At 40.4% G+C, this 24,335-nt stretch overlaps 1 protein-coding gene across 3 annotated transcripts in view; it reads left to right on the plus strand.

Moving 5' to 3' along the window:
* The window catches only part of LOC132399851 (chloride channel protein B-like), a 105,911-nt gene that overhangs the window by 69,699 nt on the left and 11,877 nt on the right, over nucleotides 1–24,335 (plus strand). For all 3 annotated transcript variants that reach the window (XM_059980685.1, XM_059980695.1, XM_059980703.1), the window contains 2 exons: nucleotides 8,072–8,251; nucleotides 24,150–24,243. In XM_059980685.1, the coding sequence (XP_059836668.1) occupies nucleotides 8,072–8,251; nucleotides 24,150–24,243 (274 nt within the window). The remainder of the gene's footprint in view (nucleotides 1–8,071; nucleotides 8,252–24,149; nucleotides 24,244–24,335) is intronic.

Here is a 24,335-nt window from a genome sequence, read left to right on the forward strand (position 1 = left end):
GTTTTGCACCATTTTCTGGAAACTTTAGAGACTATTATGCGTGGAAAATCCCAGGAGATCAGCAGTTTCTGAGGTACTCAAACCACCCCCTCTGGCACCAACAATCAATCCATAGTTAACATCACTCAGATAACATTTCTTCCCAATTCTGATGTTTGATCTGAACAACAACTGAGCATCTTGACCATGTCTGTGCTTTTGTGCATTGAGTTACAGATGTATGGGTGTACCTAATAAAGTAGACACTGAGTATACTATGATACTATATTCATTTACAACATTTATTTTAGGTTAATGTTTCTAGTGAATCTTAAATGTCCTTTAAAAGCATGTGTATATGATTCTATTACAAATGAAAAGACAAAAATACGTGTAACATGTTTCCATTATAATTATGGCTTCCATTCAGAGTTATTTATACAAATCTTCCTCCAGTCTTTAGATCTGAATAGAACCCTTCACAATGGAAAACATGTGTGTGCATACAGTGAGAGTGGGAGCAAAATTGTTATCTCTCTCTTGCCCCTCCTGGTGTTTGTATGGGCATATGATGGGACTCAGCAGTAATGTTGCTTTATCTCTCTTGCCCCTCTGGTGTTTATATTGTGTGTTGCAAAGAAACAAATGAATATCTAGAAGTTCGGGGAAGATGGTCAGTGTGAGACATATGCCTATACAGGAATTCTTGTGGAAGCAAGGATTTACTCTGGGAAGGGGATGAATATAAAAGGAATGTGTTTAGTGTGAAAAGTGAAGAGATGGTGGTTGTGTAGATGAGTAGTGAATGGTGTTAGTGTGCACTGTGAGAGAGAAAAGTAAGTGGAGGTGGTATATGCTAACGAAGTAGTAAGTCAATGGAAATGATGGAATGGATGAAATTGTCACAACCATTGAAGTTAACTAAGTAACTTGATACTGTTGAGCAAAGAGAGCATAAGACGTAGGAGCAGAATGAGGCCATTCAGCCCATCAAGTCTGTTTTGCCATTCTACCATGGTTGATTTATTATTGCTCTCAACCCCATTCTCCTTGCTCTTCCCTGTAACTTCTGACATCCTGACTAATGAGACTAATCAGAACCTATCAACTTCCACTTTAAATATACCCAATGAATTTGCCTCCACAGCCATCTGTGGCAATAAGTTCCACAGTTTCCCTACCCTCTGTCTAAAACAAATTCCTCCCATTTCTGTTCTAAATAGATATTCCTCTATTCTGAGGCTGTACCCTCTGGTCCTAGACCCCCCAATTATAGGATATATCCTCTCCGCATCCATTCTATCTAGGCCTTTCAGTGTTTGAAAGGTTTCTATGAGATTCCCCATCATTCTTCTAGACTCCGAGTACAGGCCCAGAACCATCAAACACTCCTCTCATGTTAACCCTTTAATTCCCAGAATCATTCTCATGAACCTTCTCTTTTCTTCGATAAGGTGCCCAAAGCTGCTCACGATACTCCATGTACAGTCTGACCAATGACTTACAAAGCCTCAGTATTACATCCTCTTGAAATTCATGCTAACATTGCATTTGCCTTTTTTACCACCGACTCATCCTGCAAGTTAACCTTTAGGGAATCCTGCACAAGGACCCGCAAGCCCTTGGATGATAAGCTCCCAAATATGATCTTCTTCCAGCCATGACTCAGTGATGCACATCTCCAAGAAAGGCTGGTGCACAAGCATGACTTTGGTTTTCTCACAAAGAGGATTTTTTCTGGAACTGAAGACATCTCCCTTGTTTGCGGCAAAGTCTGGATTAAGAAGTAGCTGACATGACCTGAAGCTGCAACCAGTAACAGGGAAGTCATTTGATGGGGTTTGTGAAGAATTAGATAATTGTAGTTTTGGGTTCATGATGAGCCTAAACTTGAACACATTGTAAATGAATTTTCATAGTTAGAATGAGAATCAGGTTTATTATCACGGGCATGTGACGTGAAATTTGTTAACTTAGCAGCAGCAGTTCAATACAATACATACTCTAGCAAAGAGAGAGAGAAAAAATAATAAATAAAATAAAACATAATAATAAATAAACAAGTAAATCAATTATGTATATTGAATATATTTTTTTAAATGTACAAAAACAGAAATACTGTATACTAAAAAAAGGGAGGTAGTGCCCAAAACTTCAAAGTCCATTTAGGAATCAGATGGCAGAGGGGAAGAAGCTGTTCCTGAATCGCTGAGTGTGTGCCTTCAGGCTTCTGTATCTCCTACCTAATGGTAACAGAGTGAGGAAAGGGTTTTTAATGGGTATTCTTTGGGATATATGCAGTAGCATTGATTAAAATCTCCAGACGAGTGGAATAAACAATTTTAGCAAATAAAAAATATATATTTGTTTTTATGTTCTCCAGTAGCTGCTGTTTTCACTAGTTACAAGGTGATAGACCAGACATAGCACATAAACCCGACAGACTTGTGCCAAAGTATTAGCCAATAAAAAGAAAATTATTTGAAAGGTGCCCTGATAAACACTGCTTTCTTGGCAATTTATTCAATCTTCATGGAACTGAATACTAGCGTGACTTTCAGCTTTCAAGAAAGCCAGGAATTATGATGAACTTTTTTGATTCTGAGGGAATTCAAAGGTGAAGTTACAGTAGGAATGTGGTTCTGCAGTATGGCTTACTGCTTCTATTTCTCATTTTCAGCTATTCTTAACTATGGAAAAAAAACTTTCTGTGTGAATACTATTCAAAGAGGAGTCTCCCCCATATGAATGAACAAGGATATCTGTACTTAATACATGAACCTTGTTAATTCATTAGTACCTTCAATGGAAGGTTACTGGATATATGAAAAATGGTAGTTGATTCATTATTTGTCAGCTGCATCTTCCCATGGACTGGCTGTCAGTGTGGGCATATTTGCCTCCTTCCCAAGTTCCAGAAATCAATTATTTTTGGCACTTTTGTTTTCCTTATTAGTAACATCCTAAAAATCCATATTTCCATGTACATGAGGAAAAAGTTGCAAAATAGTTACTGGTGTGAATTTTTTTGAGTATTAAAATGTGGAATGATTAAAATTTAGTTGTTTCAAATTTTAATACTTGCAAAAATATTTACCTGATGTCACAAGGTAGGAAAATAATGAAGTGTGAGAAAACCATAATAAATCTCTGAGCTTCTATTTCTCATTGGTAGAGTGAACTAAATCATTTTTTAAAAATATCTGGTCACTTTAAAGTAGAAGTGTTAGAAAGGATATATTACAGTTAGGGAATAATCTTATGTGTTTGTGTTTATGTGTCATTAGCACTAAAGTCCAGTTCAAACGGATGAAATGAAAATGGTACTTGCCTATTGACATTTAATGTACTTTGTGGAATTAGGCCAATTATCTTTAACCAAATCAACAACCAAAAGGGAAAGAACAGGTGTCCAAATGAGTGGCTTTTTACAATAATTTTGAGCAACATTGGTTGGTCATGGTTTAGAAGCTTTACTCCCATGTTTAGTTGTGACAATATAGATCCAATTTAAAGAGAATCTGATGGTACAATTGGGTTCCTAAAAACAGAAATCTCTAATTCCCTTGTCATAACGTCCTTTTTCTTGAAAAACAAGTGACATTTGTTACTTTAGCAACTCAATTATTTTTTACTTTAATAAAATATTTTGAACTTCCTTCATAGCATGACTTTCCATTCACCAGAAAATCTGGGATATGTTCTTTAAACTTTATAACCAGTCCTGTTTTGCACTCTAACTACGTAAGAAATTGAGGCTTACAAAGGTTTATTCCCAGGAAAATTTACATCTTGGTTGTGATTAGAATCAGAAGAAAACCCAACTAGGACATGTTGACGTTCACTTATTCATAGTCCCTGTGTATTTATATTGTTGGACAATGGGGAAGGTTGGGGGGTTGGGTAAAAAGATTGACAGCATAGGAACCAAATCACTTATCAAAGCCTTTTAAAACCTTCCCTTCTCCACTATTGTTCCATTTATTTAAATTCCCACACACCATCAGGATGTTTTCTACAAAATTACTTGCTTCAACATTTAAAATTGCATTGCAAATTCTAGCACATCATAATATCTTGACAATGTGTCGAGCTGTTAATTAGTTGAATGAACAACTTGAATCAGAGAATGGGATCAAGTGCTTAAATGGACAAAAATCCTTGAAACCTTAATTACAACATGAGATAAACTATCAAGGCTAACTTCACAAGATGGCACTCATAAATAAGCAGTATAAATGCACTAATTTCTTCAACAGGATACCTATAAAAAACTAGTGAGTGTGGAAGCTATTATAACCCTCCCATAACCAAAGGAGGTAATGCAAAAATAAGAAAACTTGCCATTTATCATTATAGGTAATATAACTCCACTGTAAACTTATAGCTGAGCTTATTTATTCAAAACACAATGATCCATCATGATAATATAAATCAGTTTACACTAAGGCTAATTTAACATGAATACCATCCAGAGCAAATAGCTTTCAGTCCAGACAGTGAATAAACAAAGTTCACCACGTATTTCTTCCTGAATGCCCCTATTTTTGCTAGTGCATATTCACAATAAAGAATAGGATTAAGTATGCTTAATAGGAAGAAATTGTTTTGAATGCTTATTTTAATTGGCTAAAAGAGCAATATTGTCCAATGTTTTGTGAAAAAATATTATTACAAGGTTACTAAAACACTGTCATGAGGATTAGAAGATGCAGTGCCTGCTTTTTTTTAAAATAGCAATTCACAAGAGTGCTCATTTCCAGAGGATTTCCCACCCACTGGGTAAAGGACCAGGCAGTTCCAGGCTCCAATTGGCTTGGTGTTGTTTCAGTGGCATTTGGACATGTACTTAACCTGCACAATTCTCAACAGAAATTGATACCATAGTGTGCAACCTCTGACCTACGCTCTACTGATGCTAATAAAACATTGAGCCAGGTGATGAAGAGCTGTGAATTAAAGGACTGATTAGGAAAACAGTGTGTGCTATCTATAGGTGGCTGACTAAGGTTTGATCGCTGTGTATATTTGTTTGGTGCTTACTTCTGACTTTCAAGATCATGCATAAGACAGGCATGCAGTAACTTCTGCAGTTTGATGTGGGCATAAGACTTGATCTGTAAGGATGATCATGAAGGGGGGAAGATATGTCCTTCTCCCTTCCCAAAGCACCCTATTAGGTTGCTGTGTTGTGACTGTCATGGGAAGTGTTCTTTAAGAATATAGCATGTTCCCGATGCATCCTGTGGTAAAGATACAACAGCTGCCACCAGGAGCAGTGAGGTCCTATTTTAATGTGTTCAGTAGTTGGAGAACTGCTCTAATAATTTTTAAAGTTAAGTGTTCTCAATTGTGCAATTGTTACGGGGAAGCTGTGGGTTGCTATTGAATGCAATGTTTAATGTACCAAACAAGATAAATAAATGTATTCTTTCAGCTCAAATGGGCCATTTGAGTCTGGCAAAAAAGGAATATGCAAACAGATAGCTTAGAATCTGTATTCTGGTGTGGATCAGAATATTCAGGGTACTTTCCATCTCTAATGAGGCAGTTTTGGAAGGATGTAGCATGGATCAATGAACTTTATGCGGTTTTTCTTTTAAGACAGACCCTCACGACAGAATGCACACTAAAAATTTAGGGTGGTGGTGAGGGTGCAGCAGTAAGTTCCTAGTTCCTCATGTGAAGCATTGAAAACCAGGAAATTTACAAATCAAGCTCATTGAAATTTTCATTTCTTTCCCTCTTCTGTATTCTAACTGAGGAAGAGTCTACATCAGTATCCCGGTGGGTCAAAAACTCATGCCATGAACATCAGTTGCTTTTTGTTTGTTTCAGAATCAGAACAGCAATCCCAATTTAGAATCCCAATCCTCATGTGAGACTTTGTCTTGAAATGGTGACAATTCCTTTCTTCCCACAGATGCAGTTCAACTCACTATGTTCGTCCAGCACAGGTTCAGATTCCAGCATCTGTCGTCTTTTATGATCACAGTATAGATGTTTTGACATTCACTGCTTTTATGGTTTATTTATATTGTTTAATGAAAGCAAATCTGTGGTTGCTTTGCCCACATATAAAGATAGAATTCTATAAAGCTACTCCTAACTTCTCCCATATCAAACTAAGACTCAATTTTTTTTCTCCCATAATGTTACAATAACCCAATATTGTAAAACTTCTTTCCCAACACTATTGCTTTCAGTGATCAAAACGAGTATTCAACTTTTAGAGAATAGCAGCAAGTTTCACGAAAGTAACAGGATTAATTTGATAACCAAAATAGATTATAGCAAATTTTAGATGCCTTTTTTTATCTGTGGGCCATTTGATGTTCTCATTCTGTGGATGGCGAAGTAATGTGAGAAACACAATCTCCATTCAAAACTGAAAGAAACTGTTTGCAACTATAGTTTGCATTAAAAACATTTTCAACATTTAGAATGAGAATTTAATCTAAATAAATATTGCTATTTCATATGACAATACACATATAATTATGCCGCCAAAGTTCAATCAGTCATAGTTAATATTAATTTTCTCAGAGTAAGTAAGAAGGTCGATCACTTGTGGGTAACATGTCCTGTGTTGCTTTCCATGGAAGGTCATTGCACATGCCTTATACTGTACTTTTTCTTCCTACTAGAATGCATTCATTAATTCATTTGGTTTTGACATTATTCTTTGATTGACAGTTTATGCCTGCCTTATAGTTCTGCTGACAAAATGCCATCATCAGCTCAGCTATCTACTAGGCACCTGACAAATGAGAGAAGGGCACGGTTGTATTCTATCTGTTAGTCAGAAGGAAAGTGCATTTACCAAGTCAGGAAATACTTTTTTGATATTTAAGTCAATATGCAAACTTGATACAGGAAGAGGGATGAAAAACTCTTAATTAGTATTTTATTTTGATTGTTCTACTTGATGCAAAACTGATAAGCAAATAGATAAATATGAACTTCCAACAAGGTTAAAACATTTTTCTTGCTTGTTTGAAAATATGAAGGGTAAAAGTTTGTGATTAATGTAAACGTTGACAAGACATCTAAGCAGATATATATGCAGCTTTTTTCCCACTTCAGCACTTCAGGTATAGTTGCAAATGTTTTAGATTTGGTTTGTGAATAATTCGTTTCTGATGAAGATGGAAAATAGGAAGTAAATATAAAAGTTTAATCAAAGTCATTAGGATAATTGGTGAGAAGTGTTTACTCCTATGCATATTTGAGAGGAGCCAATTCATAAAAATTAGTAGAAATCCAGGATCATATTGTTCTCATGATAATATTCTGTCTGTTACTGTCCTGGTGGCTTTTGGTTCAGATGTTCTTTGACCACTTGGACTAACATACATTTTTCCTTAGGCTGACAGAGAAAATCAGATTTTTGATTAATATACAATATATATTGCAGATGTGTTGCATTTTTTCTTCAGTGCAAAATGTTTTGCCTCAAATAAAAATTAATTCTTACCTAAACCCTATTCACTTCTTTGATTTGTCAAAATGGCAACAACACTACAATGAAATTAAATAGTCTGCTATTAACAATTAATAAAATAAGTACAATATTCACACCTTCCCAATATCCTAGACGACATTGTTATATTTGGGCAAGTGCTCCGATTGCTGTAGTTATAACAACAACTTCTATTTCCAATCCCATTAGAATATACTATTAAAAATAATATAGGATCAAGAAAAATGCCAAGGTTACAAAGTGCTTTTTCCAGCACAGGATACTTCAAGTTTTCACTTTATAATGTGTAATTTTTATATTTATATATCAAGTCTGACTATTACCTCAGCACATATTACAATTTCAGCTCAGTTTCAGTGATGTGTGGATGGATAACTTGGAAATCTAGCTGCAAGTACTTGGCAGTTCAGTATAATTTGTGTGAATGCTACAGTGTTGATTTTATTTAAAGGACTTTCAAAAGTATAAATGTTTAAGCCAAGCTAGGTTGCTGTTAAGCTGTTTTCAGTTTCAATATTAAAGTTCCTTTTTATACACTGTAATAATCTGCAGTACTTGTGACTACAAAATAGCTTCAATATTGCCAGATGTTTTTCTTCCATTCTGCAGGCTAAATTTAGAGTTGTTTACAGCCAAAGACATCATGGAGCTTCAAGTAAAGGTCCTCCACCTGAAAGAAAAGGTGTCTAACCTGGCTGACCTTCTACTAGAGACAAGCCATGGTGGATTTCCTGTGATTTATCGGCCGGCACATGCCCAGGAGGAAGTATTCATAGGAAATATCACCAGGTGAGTAGGCTTTTGTGTTAAAACCATGCCACATGCTGCTAGGTTAAATGCTCATGAAATGGCCTGACATTTTTTGTTTTCAACAGTAAGGCACCACTAGCACCTGGTGGTAGCAACCATAATGTCATGAGTGTTTTAAATCTAAATCTAAACCACATTGCTTGGTAAAGCATGATTTCAATTTATCATACTGTATTTATTCAAAGGAACTGATTGTGCAAAATACCTGAAATATTAAACCAATAACTATAAATTAATAAAGTTTAAACAACTTACAGGAAACCGTCATATGCAATGGGTTTATAGCAACTGGAATGCATTATTAACAACTTACTTCACAGGACTCTAGCTGTAGTATGCAATAATGTATTCGCCTCATTGATATGTTTCAGGAGTCAGTAAATGCTCTTTCAGGATTCCACACACAGAAAAAAACAGATCTTATGGATGTGCAAATTAATGGAAATTAAATTCTGTTAATCCTAACCAATTTTGTAATGCAACACTAATGTCCAATGTTATTTTTGTTAGGTTTGAAAATATGTTGTAGGTCCTGGCATTCAACCAATTGGGTTTGAATTGTGAAAAACAACCCAACAATAAAAGTGAAAACAGCAAAACCATGTAATTACGACAATAGCCACAAAATGATCAGCGTTTGATAATACAGCTTTATTCTTGCAATTATGCTTGTTACATTCTATGTGCAATTGTGGCAAAATAGATTAAGTCTGCAGTCAAGACTTTACAGATAAGTCTCATGATCCACAATCTGCCAACAATTTCTTTGCTTTTTTTTAATGCTTCATTGTTTTCTGATTCACTGCTTTTTTTTCCCCTTTTACTAATTTTAACTTGGAAGGGAGGAGATAAACCTTGCGGCAAGCATCTGTGAATCTCATCAGGATGTCTATAGAACAGTCTAGGGATAAGTCTCCTCTTGAAAAGAAAAGATGTATGTTGATAACACACTGTTATATCATCAAGATGTCTCAAATGACCATCCCAGTAAATACTCTTTTTTAAAGGTACTCTAGGGAAACCTGCAGACAGTGTGCTTGTGGTTGTGACTAACATCAGCAAAAAGGAAGGCACTACTTAACAAGATGAAGTACAAGCCAGGGTATCAACATGGGTCTTACTGGTGACATAATGTCACTGGATTTTATCAGCAGCTAGTCAAGTCTTCAGTTTCAGCTGAGGTCAAGGATACAAATGATAAATGGCACTGGATCAGGCCATTCAGCCAAGCAAGTCTCTGCTGGCATTTTGTTTCTGTTGGTGTTGCTCCCACCCTTTCTCAACCCAGTCAATTCTCTTTATTCTCTAATAGCACAATGATACACTTTGATAACTTTGCGCTAAAATGGGCTTCTCTTTATTTTTGTTCTAATTGTGATCTTTCTTGCAAAAACTAGGTATAATTTATGTCTAATTTCTGCTTTCCTTGTGAATGCTATTCATACGATGCAATGTGCCTGTGCTATTGCTTCATGTGAGTTTATCATTGCACCCTGTGTATTCTATGCATAGTTTTTGCATATGGCAATACATTCAACTCTGAACTTTTGAACTTCGGATTGAAAATGAACTTGTACGATTCATTTCAACTTCCTCTGGCAGAAAGTTCCATACTTTCACTAATCTTTGGTTAAAAAATTTGTTCTAAATTTCCTGCAGGAAGTTTTGGTGACTATCTTGTAATTACAATCTATCCTCCAAGTGGTGACTTCCCCTTTTGATATGCTCTGTGAAAATCTTTATAACTTTAAAGGCATGTATTAAGTCATCATTTAGCTTTCTTTTCCGTGAAGAAAGAGACCCAATCTGATCAACCTTTTGAGCTGTATATATATGTTCACATATCTGATATCACATAATCTATACGTTCACTTTCTTCTCTGCACTTCTTCCTCTCCCAGTACATCTTTGTAAATATCCTATTATATATTACAAAGAAGTGTCAAAACAATTCCTAAAATTATTGATGGAACAATGTAGCTTTACTGGTTCCTGGCATTCTTTTTTTGGTGGGGTGGTATGATGGTATATAACTCATTGTTGGTTTTATGAAAAGAATGTAATGTGGATTGACTGAGTTAGGATTTGATCTATTCTTAAAAGTATCTTGCTTCATTATAAGGTGAAAGAACATTGCTTTCAAAATTGTTCCATTTGATTTTAAATAAGGAGGTCAGTAAAATATTCTAAATAGGACATGCTTTCATTATAGTAGAGAAGATGAAGAAATTATATGATTTTGTGTGTGTTGCTCTGGATTTCCAGCATCTGCATAATCTTTTGTGAAGTTATATGATTGCTCTTTTTTAGACTAGATAATGTGAACATGCCTGCCTCCTTATTACATAAAGATACAGCCTCAGCTTTCAAAGTGGGGTGTCAAGTGGAGCTGGGTGTTAATCAAAAAACAAGGGAAATCAAAAAATGATGAAGGTAGAGCTGTGGATGTAATGTATATGGATTTCAGTAAGGCATTTGTTATGCTTCCCCATGCAAGGCTTATTGAGAAAGTAAGGAGGCATGGGATCCAAGGGGACCTTGCTTTGTGGATCCAGATTGGCTTGCCCACAGAAGGCAAAGCGTGGTTGCATATTCTACATGGAGGCCGGTGACCAGTGGTGTTCCACAGGGATCTGTTCTGGGACCTCTCCTCTTTGTGATTTTTATAAATGATCTGGAAGAAGAAGTAGAAGGATGGGTAAGTAAGTTTGCTGATGACATAAAGGTTGGGGGTGTTGTGGATAGTCTGGTGGGTTATTAAAGGCTACGGTGAGACATCAATAGCATGCAGAACTCAGCTGAGAAGAGGCAGATGGACTTCAACCCAGATAAGTGTGAAGTGGTTCATTTTGGTAGGTTCAGTTTGAAGACAGAATATAATATAAATGGTAAGGCTCTTGACAGTGTGGAGGAGCTGAGAGATCTTGGGGTCCGTGTCAATAGGACACTCAAAGCTGCTGTGCAGATTGACAGTGTTGTTAAAAAGGCGTATGGTGTGTTGGCCTTCATTAACCATGGGATTGAGTTCAAGAGCCATGAGGTAATGTTACAGCTATACCAGACCTTGGTCAGACCCCACTTGGAGTATTGTGTTCAGTTCTGGTCACCTCATAAGGGGAAGGATCTGGATACCATAGAGAGAGTGCAGTGGAGATTTACAAAGATGTTGCCTGGATTGGAGGGTGTACCTTATGAGGATAGGTTGAGTGTATTTGGCCTTTTCTCCTTGGAGTGATGGAAGATGAGAGGTGACCTGATAGAGGTGTATAAGATGATGAGGAGCATTGATTGTGTGGATAGCCTGAGGCTTTTTCCCAGGACTGAAATGGCTAACTCGAGGGGACAAAGTTTTAAGGTGCTTGAAAACAGATATTGAGGGGAGGTCAGGGGTAAGTTTTTCACACAGAAAGTGGTGGCTGCGTGGAATGTTCAGCCGGCGGCAGTGGTGGAAGTGGATACAATAAGGTCTTTTAAGAGCCTCATGGAGCTTAGAAAAATAGTGGGCTATGCGCTAGGGAAATTCTAGGCAGTCTCTAGAGTAGGTTACATAGTCGGCACAACATTGTGGGCCAAAGGGCCTGTAATGTGCTGTAAATTTCTATGTTCTATAATACCATGGGCTTAATCTTGCTAAGCACCCTCATCTGGCACTTTGTCAAAGGAAATTTTGAGTGACATCATTATAATTTGGCATGAGCAATGAGTCAAAACTAGATTTGCAATGTGAACAGTACGCTATGATGTGATATCATAACTTCTATCATTTCAGCTGATGATGGACGGCATATATTTCAAGCTTTTGTTTTGTTTTATAATTGCTTCATGTTTTATGATTTGCATCTCTTGGAATGTAAAGCTGGAACTCAGTGGCATAACCAATTATCCAGAAAGCTTCAAGGAAATTATTAATTATTCATTTGCAAGTTAGATAAATCTCTGCACAGCATTTTGTTATATTCTGCTCAAATGTTGGCTAGATATTCTGGGAAGATACAGAGATGGGTAGGGAAAGGAATAGGATGGCAACAGTGATAGGGACTCTATAGTTAGCAGATCAGATAGCCGATTCTGTGGATGCAGGAAAGAAACGCGGATGGTAGTTTGCCTCCCAGGTGTCAGGGTCCAGGATGTTTCTGATCGTGTCCATGATATCTTGAAGTGGGAAGGAGAACAGCCAGAGGTCGTGGTACATATTGGTACCAAAGACATAGGTAGGAAAAGGGAGGAGGTCCTGAACAAAGACTACAGGGAGTTAGGATAGAAGTTGAGAAGCAGGACCTTAAAGGTAGTAATCTTGGGATTACTGCCTGTGCCATGTGACAGTGAGTCTAGGAATAGAATGAGGTGGAGGATAAAATGCGTGGCTGAGGGATTGGAGCATGGGGCAGAGATTCAGATTTCTGGATCATTGGGATCTCTTCTGGAGCAGGTGTGACCTGTACAAAAAGGACGGGTTGAACTTGAATCCAAGGGGGGCCAATATCCTGGCAGAAAGGTTTGCTAAGGCTATTGGGGAGAGTTTAAACTGGAATTGCTGGGAGGTGGGAACCGAACTGAAGTGACGTAGGAAAGGGAGGTTGGGTCACAAATACAGAAAGTTTGGAGACAGTGCAAAAGGGAGGATAAGCAGGTGATAGAGAAGGGACACACTCAGTCTGATGGTTTGAGATATGTCTATTTTAGTACGAGGAGTATCATAAATAAAGTGGATAAGCTTAGAGTGTGGATCAGCACTTGGAGATATGATGATGTAGTCATTACAGAGACTTGGATGGTGCCGGGACAGGAGTGGCTACTTCAAGTGCCAGGCTTTAGATGTTTCAGAAAGGATAGGGAGGGAGGCAAAAGAGGTGGGGGGGGGGGGGCGTGGCACTGTTGATCAGAGATTATGTCATGGCTGCAGAAAAGGAGGAAGTCATAGAGGAGTTGTCTATGGAGCCTCTGTGGGTGGAAGTTAGGAATAGGCAGGGGTCAATAACTCTACTGGGTGTTTTTTATAGACCACCCAATAGTAACAGTGACATCGAGGAGCAGATAGAAAGAGAGATTCTGGAAAGGAGTAATAATAACAGGGTTATTGTGGTGGGAGATTTTTAATTTCCCAAAGTAAACCCAAAGTACACTGCAGACGCTGTGGTCAAATCAACATGTACAAAAGCTGGATGAACTCAGCAGGTCGGGCAGCATCCGTTGAAACGAGCAGTCAACGGATGCTGCCCGACCTGCTGAGTTCATCCAGATTTTGTACATGTTAATTTCCCAAATATTGATTGGCATCTCCCTAGAGTGAGGGGTTTAGATGAGGTAGAGTTTGTTACGTGTGTTCAAGAAGGTTTCTTTACACAATTTATAGATAAGCCTACAAGAGGAGAGGCTGTACTTGATCTGGTATTAGGAAATGAACCTGGTCAGGTGTCAGGTCTCTCAGTAGCAGAGCATTTTGGAGATAGTGATCACAATTCTATCTCCTTTACTATAGCATTGGAGTGAGATAGGAACAGACAATGTTTAATTGGAGTAAGGGGAACTATGAGGCTACCAGGCAGGAACTTGGAAGCATAAATTGGAAACAGATGTTCTCAGGGAAATGAAACAAAGAAATATAACCATATAACAATCACAGCATGGAAATAGGCCATCTTGGCCCTCCTAGTCCGTGCCGAACCCTTAATCTCACCTAGTCCCACCTACCCGCACACAGCCCATAACCCTCCACTCCTTTCCTGTCCATATACCTATCCAATTTTACCTTAAATGACACAACTGAACTGGCCTCTACTACTTCTACAGGAAGCTCATTCCACACAGCTATCACTCTTTGAGTAAAGAAATACCCCCTCGTGTTTCCCTTAAACTTCTGCCCCCTAACTCTCAAATCATGTCCTCTAGTTTGAATCTCCCCTACTCTCAATGGAAACAGCCTGTTCACGTCAACTCTATCTATCCCTCTCAAAATTTTAAATACCTCGATCAAATCCCCCCTCAACCTTCTACGCTCCAATGAATAGAGACCTAACTTGTTCAACCTTTCTCTGTAACTTAATTGCTGAAACCCAGGTAACAGCCTAGTAAATCGTCTCTGCACTCTCTCTAATTTATTGATATCTTTCCTATAATTCGGTGACCAGAACTGCACACAATATTCCAAATTTGGCCTTACCAATGCCTTGTACAACTTTAGCATTACATCCCAACTTCTGTACTCAATGCTTTGATTTATAAAGGCCAGCGTTCCAAAAGCCCTCTTCACCACCCTATCTACATGAGACTCCACTTTCAGGGAACTATGCACAGTTATTCCTAGATCTCTCTGTTCCTCTGCATTCCTCAATGCCCTACCATTTACTCTGTATGTTCTATTTGGATTATTCCTGCCAAAATGTAGAACCTCACACTTCTCAGCATTAAACTCCATCTGCCAACGTTCAGCCCATTCTTCTAACCGGCATAAATCTCCCTGCAAGCTTTGAAAATCCATCTCATTATCCACAACACCTCCTACCTTAGTATCATCGGCATACTTACTAATCCAATTTACCACCCCATCATCCAGATCATTTATGTATATTACAAACAACATTGGGCCCAAAACAGATCCCTGAGGCACCCCGCTAGTCACCGGCCTCCATCCTGATAAACAATTATCCACCACTACTCTCTGGCATCTCCCATCTAGCCACTGTTGAATCCATTTTATTACTCCAGCATTAATACCTAACGACTGAACCTTCTTAACCAACCTTCCATGTGGAACTTTGTCAAAGGCTTTGCTGAAGTCCATATAGACTACATCCACTGCCTTACCCTCGTCAACATTCCTCGTAACTTCTTCAAAAAATTCAATAAGGTTTGTCAAACATGACCTTCCACGCACAAATCCATGCTGGCTACTTCTAATCAGATCCCGTCTATCCAGATAATTATAAATACTATCTCTAAGAATACTCTCCATTAATTTACCCACCACTGATGTCAAACTGACAGGTCTATAATTGCTAGGCTTCCTTCTAGAACCCTTTTTAAACAATGGAACCACATGAGCAATACGCCAATCCTCCGGCACAATCCCCGTTTCTAATGACATATTAAAGATCTCCGTCAGAGCTCCTGCTATTTCTACACAAACTTCCCTCAAGGTCCTGGGGAATATCCTGTCAGGACCCGGAGATTTATCCACTTTTAAATTTCTTAAAAGCGCCAGTACCTCCACCTCTTTAATTGTCATAGGTTCCATAACTTCCTTACTTGTTTCCCACATCTTAGACAATTCAATATCCTTCTCCTTAGTGAATACCGAAGAGAAGAAATCATTCAAAATCTCTCCCATCTCCTTCGGTTCCACACATAGCTGACCACTCTGATTCTCTAAGGGGCCAATTTTATCCCTCACTATCCTCTTGCTTTTAATATAACTGTAGAAACCTTTCGGATTTACTTTCACCTTATTTGCCAAACCAACCTCGTATCTTCTTTTAGCTTTTCTAATCTCTTTCTTAAGATTCCTTTTACATTCTTTATATTCCTCGAGCAATTCCTTTACTCCATGCTGCCTATATCTATTGTAGACATCCCTCTTTTTCTGAACCAAATTTCTAATATCCCTTGAAAACCATGGTGCTCTCAAACCTTTAACCTTTCCTTTCACCCTAACAAGAACATAAAGATTCTGTACCCTCATAATTTCACCCTTAAAAGACCTCCATTTCTCTATTACATCCTTCCCATAAAACAACTTGACCCAATCCACTCTCTCTAAATCCCTTTGCATCCCCTCAAAGTTAGCCTTTCTCCAATCAAAAATCTCATCTCTAGGTCCAGTCCTGTCCTTCTCCATAATTATATTGAAGCTAATGCTATTGTGATCACTGGACCCGAAGTGCTCCCCAACACATACATCTGTCAGCTGACCTATCGCATTCCCTAACAGGAGATCCAACACTGCCCCATCTCTAGTCGGTACTTCTATGTATTGTTGCAAAAAACTATCCTGCACACATTTCACAAACTCTAAACCATCCAGCCCTTTTACAGAATGAGCTTCCCAGTCTACGTGTGGAAAATTAAAATCTCCCACAATCACCACCTTGTGTTTACTACAAATATCTGCTATCTCCTTACACATTTGCTCTTCCAACTCACGCGCCCCATTAGGTGGCCTATAATACACTCCTATCAGTGTTTCTGCACCTTTCCCATTCTTCAATTCCACCCAAATGGCCTCCCTAGAGGAGCTCTCTAATCTATCCTTCCAAAGCACCGCCATAAGATTTTCTCGGACAAGCAATGCAACACCTCCTCCTCTGGCCCCTCCTACTCTATCACACCTGAAGAAACTAAATCCAGGAATATCTAATTGCCAATCACACCCTTCCTGCAACCATGTTTCACTAATAGCTACAACATCATAATTCCAGGTATCAATCCACGCTTTAAGCTCATCCACCTTTCTTACAATGCTCCTAGCATTAAAATAGATACATTTAAGATACTCTCCATCTCCTCCTCTCTTTCCATCCCTAACAATGCATTCAAATTTATTATCCTTTTCTTTCTTCTCCCCTACATCTTCGGGCTGAGCGCATCCCCTCTCCATCACCTGCCTTTCCTCCCTCACACACTGTCTATTTACTTGCTCCACTGGTGAACTAACCTCCTCTCCCATAGTCTCCTCAAATAGTCTCCCGCCCCCCCATCTTACTAGTTTAAAGTCCGCCCTGTAGCCCTAGCAAACCTCCCCGCTAGGATATTGGTCCCCCCACGATTCAAGTGTAACCCGTCCTTCTTGAACAGGTCACTCCTGCCCCAGAAGAGGTCCCAATGATCCAGAAACTTGAATCCCTGCCCCCTGCTCCAATCCCACAGCCACGCATTCATCCTCCACCTAATTCTATTCCTACTCTCACTGTAATCCCGAGATTACTACCTTTGCGGTCCTTCTTCTTAACTGCCTTCCTAACCCTATACTCTCGTTTCAGGACCTCTTCCCCTTTCCTTCCTATGTCATTGGTACCTACGTGTACCACGACCTCTGGCTCTTCACCCTCCCACTTCAGGATATCTTGGACGCGATCAGAAACGTCCCGAACCCTGGCACCAGGGAGGCAAATTACCATCCGGGACTCCCAGTCACCTCCACAGAAACGCCTGTCTGAGCCCCTGACTATTGAGTCCCCTATTACTATGGACCTCTTTCTTCTAACCCTACCCTTCTGAGCTACAGGGCCGTCCTCTGTGCTGGAGGCTCGGCCACTGTCACTCCTACCAGGTAGGCTGTCCCCCCCCAACAGTACTCAAACATGAGTACTTATTGTCAAGGGGTACAGCCACTGGGGTACTCTCTAGTACCTGCCTCTTCCCCTTCCTGACTGTAACCCACCTATCTGCCTCCCATGGTCCCAGAGTGACCACCTGCCTGTAACTCCTCTCTATCACCTCCTCACTCTCCCTGACCAGGCGAAGGTCATTGAGCTGCAGCTCCAGTTCCCTAACTCGGTCCCTCAGGAGCTGCAGTTCGGCGCACCTGGCGCAGATGTGGATGTCCGGGAGGCTCGGAGACTCCAGGATCTCCCACATCCGACACCGAGAACAACAAGCTGCCCTCACACTCATACCTCCCAAATAACTGAAAATACAAGAACTAAAAGATAAGCCTACTGTGCCCTCTTCCGCCTAAGCCCTCTGAGCCCAAGCCCTACACTCTGCGCCCGGCTCACTCCCAAGCCCTACACTCTGCGCCCGGCTCACTCCCAAGCCCTACACTCTGCGCCCGGCTCACTCCGCTGCCCGCAAACAAAGCTGCCCGCTTCTTAAGGCGGCGTTCTTTATATATCTTCCCTCCTTCCCGGGCCTCCTTCATGCGCCTGCGCAGTCCTGCCTCTCAGAACTCCGATCTGAGAAGCAATTGGACAATTTGAAAATGGCCGCCGCCGCACTTCCTCTCAAGCCTCGCTGTCCTCTTCCAAAAGAGAATGTGGCAAATGTTCAGGGAATATTTGCGTGGGGTTCTGAGTAGGTAAGTTCCAATGAGACATGGAAAGGATGGTAGGGAAGAAGATCTGTGGTGCACAAAGGCTGTAATAAATCTAGTCAAGAAGAAAAGAAGAGCTTACAAAAGGTTCAAAAAACTAGGTAATGATATGAATCTAGAAGATTATAAGGCTAGCAGGAAGGAGCTTAAGAATGAAATTAGGAGAGCCAGAAGGGGCCATGAGAAGGTCTTGGTGGACAGGATTAAGGAAAACCCCAAGACATTCTACAAGTATGTGAAGAGCAAGAGGATAAGATGTGAGAGAATAGGACCAATCAAGTGTGACAATAGAAAAGTGTGTATGGAACCAGAGGAAATAGTGGAGGTACTTAATGAATACTTTACTTCAGTAATCACTATGGAAAAGGATCTTGGCGATTGTACAGATGACTTGCAGTGGACTGAAAAGTTTGAGAATGTAGGTATTAAGAAAGAGGATGTGCTGGAGCTTTTGGAAAGTTGTTGGATAAGTTACTGGGACTGGATGAGATGTACCCCAGGCTACTGTGGGAAGTGAGGGAAGAGATTGCTGAGCCTCTGGCAATGATATTTGCATCAGCAATGAGGACGGGAGAGATTCTGGAGGATTGGAGGTTTGTGGATGTTGTTCCCTTATTCAAGAAAGGGAGTAGGGATAGCCCAGGAAATTATAGGCCAGTGAGTCTTACTTCGGTGGTTGGTAAATTGATGGAGAAGATCCTGAGGCAGGATTTATGAATATTTGGAGAGACATAATATGATTAGGAATAGTCAGCATGGCTTTGTCAAAGGCAGGTCATGCCTTACGAGCCTGATTGAATTTTTTTGAGGATGTGACTAAGTACATTGATGAAGGTAGAGCCGTAGATGTAGTGTATATGGATTTTAGCAAGGCATTTGATAAGGTACCCCATGCAAAGCTTATTGAGAAAGTAAGGAGGCATGGGATCCAAAGGGATATTGCTTTGTGGATCCAGAACTGGCTTGTCCACAGAAGGCAAAGAGTGGTTGATGAAGGGTAATATTCTGCATGGAGGCCGGTGACCAGTTGTGTGCCTCAGGGATCTGTTCTGTGACCCTTTGTGATTTTTATAAATGACTAGATGAGGAAGTGGGGGGATGGGTTAGTAAGTTTGCTGATGACACAAAGGTTGGTGGTCTTGTTGATAGTGTGGAGGCTGTCAGAGGTTACAGTAGGACATTGATGGGATGCAAAACTGGGCTGAGAAGTGACAGATGGAGTTCAACCCAGATAAGTGTGAGTTGGTTCATTTTCGTAGGTCAAATATGATGGCACAATATAGCATTAATGGTAAGACTATAGGCAGTGTGGAGGATCAAAGGGATCTTGGAATCCGAGTCAAAGCTGCTGTGCAGGTTGTCTCTGTGGTTATGAAGGCATATGGTGCATTGGTCAATCGGGGCATACATCAACTGGCCTTCAACAATCAGGGGATTGTGTTTAAGAGCCGAGAGGTAATGTTGCAGCTATATAGGACCCTGGTTAGACCCCACTTAGAATACTGTGCTCAGTTCTGGTTGCCTTACTACAGGAAGGACATGGAAACCATAGAAAGGGTGCAGAGGAGATTTACAAGGATGTTGCCTGGACTGGGGAGCTTGCCTTATGAGAATAGGTTGAGTGAACTCGGCATTTTCTCCTTGGAGCGACAGAAGATGAGAGGTGACCTGATAGAGGTGTACAAGATGATGAGAGGCATTGATCATGTGGATAGTCAGAGGCTTTTCCCCAGGGCTGAAATTGCCGGCAGGAGAGGGCATAGCTTTAAAGTGCTTGGAAGTAGGTACAGAGGAAATGTCAGAGGTTTTATGCAGTGAGTGGTCAGTGCGTGGAATGGGCTGCCAGTGGTGGTAGAAATGATAGGGTGTTTTAAGAGCCTCCTGGATGGGTACATGGAGCTTAGTAAAATAGAGGGCTATGGGTAAAGCCTAGGTAGTTCTAAGGTAGGGATTTGTTCTGCTCAGCTTTGTGGGCTGAAGGGCCTGTGTTATGCTCTATGTTTTCTATGTTTCTGTTTTTCTATGTTTCCATGACCATAAGACATAGGAGTAGAATTAGGCCATTTGGCCCATTGAGGCTGATTTGCCATTCCATCATAGCTGATCCCGGAACCCACTTTATCCCATACACCTATCTTCTCACCATATCCTTTGATGCCCTGACCGATCAGGAAATGATGAACTTCTGCCTTATCTATACGTGCGGACTTGGCCTCCACCGCAGTCTGTGGCAGAGCATTCCACAGATTCACTACTCTCTAGCTTTAAAATCTCTGATCTAAAGGGTTGCCCCTCAATTCTGAGGATGTGCTCTCTAGTTCTGGATACCCCCACCACAGGAAACATCCTCTCTACATCCACCCTATCTAGTCCTTTCAACATTCGGTAGATTTCAATGAGATCCCCCTGCATACTTCTAAAGTCCAGTGAGTACAAGCCCGAAGCTGCCAAACACTCCTCATATGTTAACCTCTTCATTCCCTGAATCATTCACGCGAATCTCCTCTGGACTCTCTCCGAAGACAACACATCCTTTCTGAGGTATGGGGCTCAAAACTGTTGATAATGCTTCAAGTGTGGCCTGACTAGTGTCTTATAAAGGCTCGCTATTATCTCCTTGCTTTTATATTCCATTCTGTTCTTTTCTATTCTATTCTGTGCCTTCTTTGCCACAGACTCAACCTGTAAATTAACTTTTGGGGAGTCTGACATGAGGATTCCTAAGTCCCTCTGCACCTCTGATGTTTGAACCTTCTCCCCATTTAGATCATAGTCCATACAATTGTTCCTTTTACCAAGGTGCATTATCATATATTTTCAACACATGTTCCATCTGCTACTTTTTTGCCCATTCTTCCAATTTGTCTAAGTCCTGTTGCAATCGCATTGCTTCCTCAGCACTACCTCCCCCTCAACCTATCCTTGTATCATGTGCAAACTTTGCCACAAAGCCATCAATTCCATTATCAAAGCAACACACACAAAATGCTGGTGGAAGGCAGCAAGCCAAGCAGCATCTATAGGAAGAAGGACAGTTGACGCTTCCGGCCGAGACCCTTCGTCAGGACTAACTGAAAGAAGAGATAGTAAGAGATTTGAAAGTGGGAGGGGGAGGGGGAGATCCAAAATGATAGGAGAAGACAGGAGGGGGAGGGATGAAGGTAAGAGCTGGAAAGGTGATTGGCAAAAGGGATACACAGCTGGAAAAGGGAGAGGATCATAGGATGAGAGGCCTGGGGAGAAAGAAAGGGGGAGGGGAGCACCAGAGGAAGGTGGACAACAGGCAAGGAGTGATTATGAGAGGGACAGAAAGAGAAAAAAGAGAGAGAAAAAAAAAGGGAAATATAAATAAATAAGAGATGGGGTAAGAGGGGGAGGGGGGCATTAACAGAAGTTAGAGAAATCAATGTTCATGCCATCATGTTGGAGGCTACCTAGATGGAATATAAAGTGTTGTTCCTCCAACCTGAGTGTGGCTTCATCCCATATAACCATATAACAATTACAGCATGGAAACAGGCCATCTCGGCCCTTCTAGTCTATGTCGAACGTTTACTCTCACCTAGTCCCACCGACCTGCACTCAGCCCATAACCCTCCATTCCTTTCCTGTCCGTATACCTATCCAATTTTACTTTAAATGACAATACTGAACCTGCCTTTATCACTTCTACTGGAAGCTCGTTCCACACAGCTACCACTCTCTGAGTAAAGAAATTCCCCCTCGTGTTACCCTTAAACTTTTGCCCCCTAACTCTCAACTCATGTCCTCTTGTGTGAATCTCCCTTACTCTCAATGCAAAAAGACTATCCATGTCAACTTTATCTATCCCCCTCATAATTTTAAATACCTCTATCAAGTCCCCCCTCAACCCTCTACACTCCAAAGAATGAAGACCTAACTTGTTCAATCTTTCCCTGTAACTTAGGTGCTGAAACCCAGGTAACATTCTAGTAAATCTTCTCTGTACTCTCTCTACTTTGTTGACATCTTTCCTATAATTTGGTGACCAGGGTATCCCTCCCCCTCCCGTCTTCTATCATTTTGGATCTCCCCCTCTCCCTTTCAAATCTCTTACTATCTCTTCTTTCAGTTAGTCCTGACAAAGGGTCTCGGCCTGAAACGTCGACTGTACTTCTTCCTATAGATGCTACCTGGCCTGCTGCGATCCACCAGCATTTTGTGTGTGTTGCTTGAATTTCCAGTATCTGCAGATTCCCTCTGGTTTGCGGTTTTAAATTCCATTATCCAAATCATTGACAATGTGAAAAGGTGTGGTCCCAATACTGACCCCTGAAGAACACCACTAGTCACCAGCAGCGAACCAGAAAATGCCCCCTTTAATCCCACTCACTGCCTCCTGCCTGTCAGTCATTGTTCTATATATGCCAGTATCTTTTCTGTAATGCCATAGGATTTTATCTTGTTAAGCAGCCTCATGTGTGGCACCTTATTAAATGCCTTCTGAAAATCCAATTAAATGAGATCCACTGCCTCTCCTTTGTCCACCCTGATTGTTACTTCCTTGAAGAACTCTAACAGATTTGTCAGGCAAGATTTCCCTTTACAGAAACCATGCCAGCTTTTACTTATTTTATTAGTCTCCAAGTACCTTGAAACCTCATTCTTAATAATGGACTCCAACACTTTCCCAACTACTGAGGTTAGGCTAACTGGCCTATAATTTCCTTTCTTTTGCCTTCCTCCCTTAAAGAGTGAAGTGACATTTGCAATTTTCCATTCCTATGGGACAATGCCAGAATCAAGTGATTTTTGAAAGATCATGACCAATGCATCTGTTATCTCCTCAGCAATCTTTCTCAGGACTCTGAGATGTAGTCTATCTGGTCCAGGTGACTTATCCACCTTAAGACCTTCAAGTTTGCTTTGCAATGGCACTCACTCCTGCTCCCTGACACTCACGGACCTCTGGCACACTGCTAGTGTCTTACACAGTGAAGACTGATACGAAGTACCCATTAAGTTCATCTGAGATTTCTTTGTCCCCCATTACTACCTCACCAATATCATTTTCCAGTGGTCCAATATCAACTCTCAGAAAAGGGATCAAGGGGCATAACCAGTTAAGGAATTAAGTAAGATGGCATATTATGATGAAAAGTGAAATTGTGTGTTTTCGTGGAATATTGGAAGAATGTGACCTTTTCTTACGAAGTAAGTAAATGTTGATATTCAAACTTAATTGGGAGCCCATACACAGATCAGAGGAGATTAGCAGGGAAACAACTGAAAGCGGAGTGGGTGGGTATGATATAAGTGTTAGGAAGTCTTGATATATTTATGGCTAGCACTGTTAGAAATGAACCTTGGAATACTGTGCACATTTTTAGCTTTGCTTTCTATGGGAAACTAAGCTTTTCTTGGAAGGAGTAAAATAATGATTCACAAGATTGATTCCTGGAATAGGGGAACAGTTCCATGAGAAGTGATAGATTTAGGCTAACCCTTGGCTCTTTGGAGTTATGATGAGTAAGAGATACTTCTAAAAGGCTCGACAGGATAGAGGCTCCTTCCTCTGGTTGGATTTAAACATTGTCTCAGGATAAGTGTTGGCACTTTAGGGCCGAGATTAGTAGCCATTTTTCTATTCACAGTGTTGTATATCTCTTGAATTTTCTACCCAGAGGATTATGGCTACCCCATTCTTGGCCAGACCACTCTGGACCCTGCACACTGTCCATTAACCCAGCCTCCTAGATGTGGAAGGTTGAATGAGTTGCTGCTTTGTGTCTAACAGGTATTGACAAAGTAGTGTAAATGGCATGTAGGCCTTGTACATAGCATCCCGTTTTGTGTTCTTATTTGTGCTTTTCCCTGTTTTGGGACTAGGCTGGAACTCTACAGAATCTTGGAAAATGAGGAACTTTTTGAAACACAGAACAAAGAGAACTACGACCAATGTGCTCAGCTGAATTATCATGAGGTGAGAATTACTGGAGGAACTTGTATGTTGATAATTGTCTATGCAAGGTTGTTTGGGACCTCACCCTAGAACTCACACACATGGGCAAAAGC

This window comes from Hypanus sabinus, chromosome 1 (genome assembly GCF_030144855.1).
Source record: "Hypanus sabinus isolate sHypSab1 chromosome 1, sHypSab1.hap1, whole genome shotgun sequence".
Lineage (NCBI taxonomy): Eukaryota > Metazoa > Chordata > Chondrichthyes > Myliobatiformes > Dasyatidae > Hypanus > Hypanus sabinus.